Below are 1488 nucleotides of genomic sequence, written 5' to 3'. Positions count from 1 at the left end.
TTAAAGGGGAGTGCAGCCCGAGACTGGCTGTCCTAGCCGGGCAGTGGTCTCAAAGCAGCCTGGCACCATGTGGCAGTGGAAGCAGGGCCACCGGAGAGGGGATAGGACATGCCCTGTCCCCCATATTTCATCAGGGTGCCAGCTGCACCCCGTGTGGTGCAGGGAGGGGGTCCTGGCCGTGGCAATGTAGCTGGGTGCCTGTGGGGCGCTGTGGCTCGGTGCAGGGGGATGTGGTGTGGCTGAAATGCGGTGCGTGCGTGCGATGCCTTGGGGCGGGAAGGACAGGGAGGAGGTAGGGTGGAGGCAGCAGCCCTTGCAGGACATCTCTCTCCTCCCATGCTGTTAGGCACTGTCTCAGCGTGACTCATGCCTGAGCTGGCAGTGGGCTTCCCGGGGACGTCCCTGCCAGCATGGGCTGCTGACCACCCTGCTGAGCTCAGCGGTACCCTTGCAGCAGCGTGCTGGAGGCGCTCCCCCAGCCTGCGGTGGGGCTGCCTGCAGGTGGGGTGACCCCGGGACCAAGGGTGGCAGTGGGGAGCATCAGCGGGACGAGTACTCCCACCGGGAAGGGAGGCTGGAGCCAGGCTGGGTCGTAAAGCAATCCCAGTTGAACCATGAACTGTGCCTCCGGGCACAGCTTGCTGCCTCTCCTCCTGCACCCACGGGTGGGCTCCGGTGTCAACAGGGCCCCGTTTGCGCCAGCGGGAGGGTGAGGGGTGCCCTGCACTTCGGGAGGCAGACACTAGGCGTCCTGGTGCTGGGTTTCACAAGCCCTCATGACCTTTGCAGCTCAGCAACGTGCCCTGGGGAGGATTGTTTCATACAAAACAGACCTTTGGATAGGCTTTTCATTTCCTTCTCAGCCAAGCACAAAGGAACAGCAAGTCCTCGCTCCTAATAAAATGACAACAGTCAGCGATGCAGATGGGCTGGCTCTCCGCGGTGAGCCCAGCCACGTCCCGCACCCACGCCAGTCCTGAGCTCCTGCAAGAGGGGGGGTTACAACCCTACAGCTCCCCCCTACTTAACCTCATACCCCAAACTTCCCCACAGGCAGAAGACGCTGCCCAAGGGTTGACTTTTACACTCCCTTGAGAGAAAGAGACCTGTGCTCGGAGAGGGTGAGCCCTGGTGGTCAGCGCCCCTTGAGACTTTATATGGGTGAAACTTTATATGGGAGCGTGGTTAATTGGCAGATGCCAATCACACCTCCAGCCCCACTTAAGAGCGGGGCTCTCGGCCGCCCGCGCACCACAAGCGTGGGCAGGGAGCAGGCAGGGAGCCAGGGCGCAGCGACTCGGGGTGCAGAGGGTGCAGGGCTGCAGCGTGTGGGGTGCGCAGGGGGGTGTGGGGCGCAGTCGATGTAGGGGTGCGAAGGGTGTAGGGTGCAACTGGTGTAGGGCTGCAGGGATGCGAAGGGCGCCGGGGCGCAGGTGGAGGGATTGCAGGGGGGTGTAGGGGTTGCAAAGGGGTGCGGGATGCAAGGGG

The 1488-nt window shown here is 63.2% G+C and overlaps 1 protein-coding gene across 1 annotated transcript in view; it reads left to right on the top strand.

Moving 5' to 3' along the window:
* The window catches only part of CRIP1 (cysteine-rich protein 1 (intestinal)), a 6638-nt gene that overhangs the window by 831 nt on the left and 4319 nt on the right, over positions 1–1488 (top strand). The window contains 2 exon segments of the mRNA XM_009892888.1: positions 790–895; positions 897–942. Coding sequence (XP_009891190.1) covers positions 790–895; positions 897–942 — 152 coding nt within the window.

Source organism: Charadrius vociferus, unplaced genomic scaffold (genome assembly GCF_000708025.1).
Source record: "Charadrius vociferus isolate BGI_N301 unplaced genomic scaffold, ASM70802v2 scaffold39, whole genome shotgun sequence".
NCBI classification, from domain to species: Eukaryota; Metazoa; Chordata; class Aves; order Charadriiformes; family Charadriidae; genus Charadrius; species Charadrius vociferus.
This window is presented reverse-complemented; position numbering and strand designations above follow the sequence as displayed.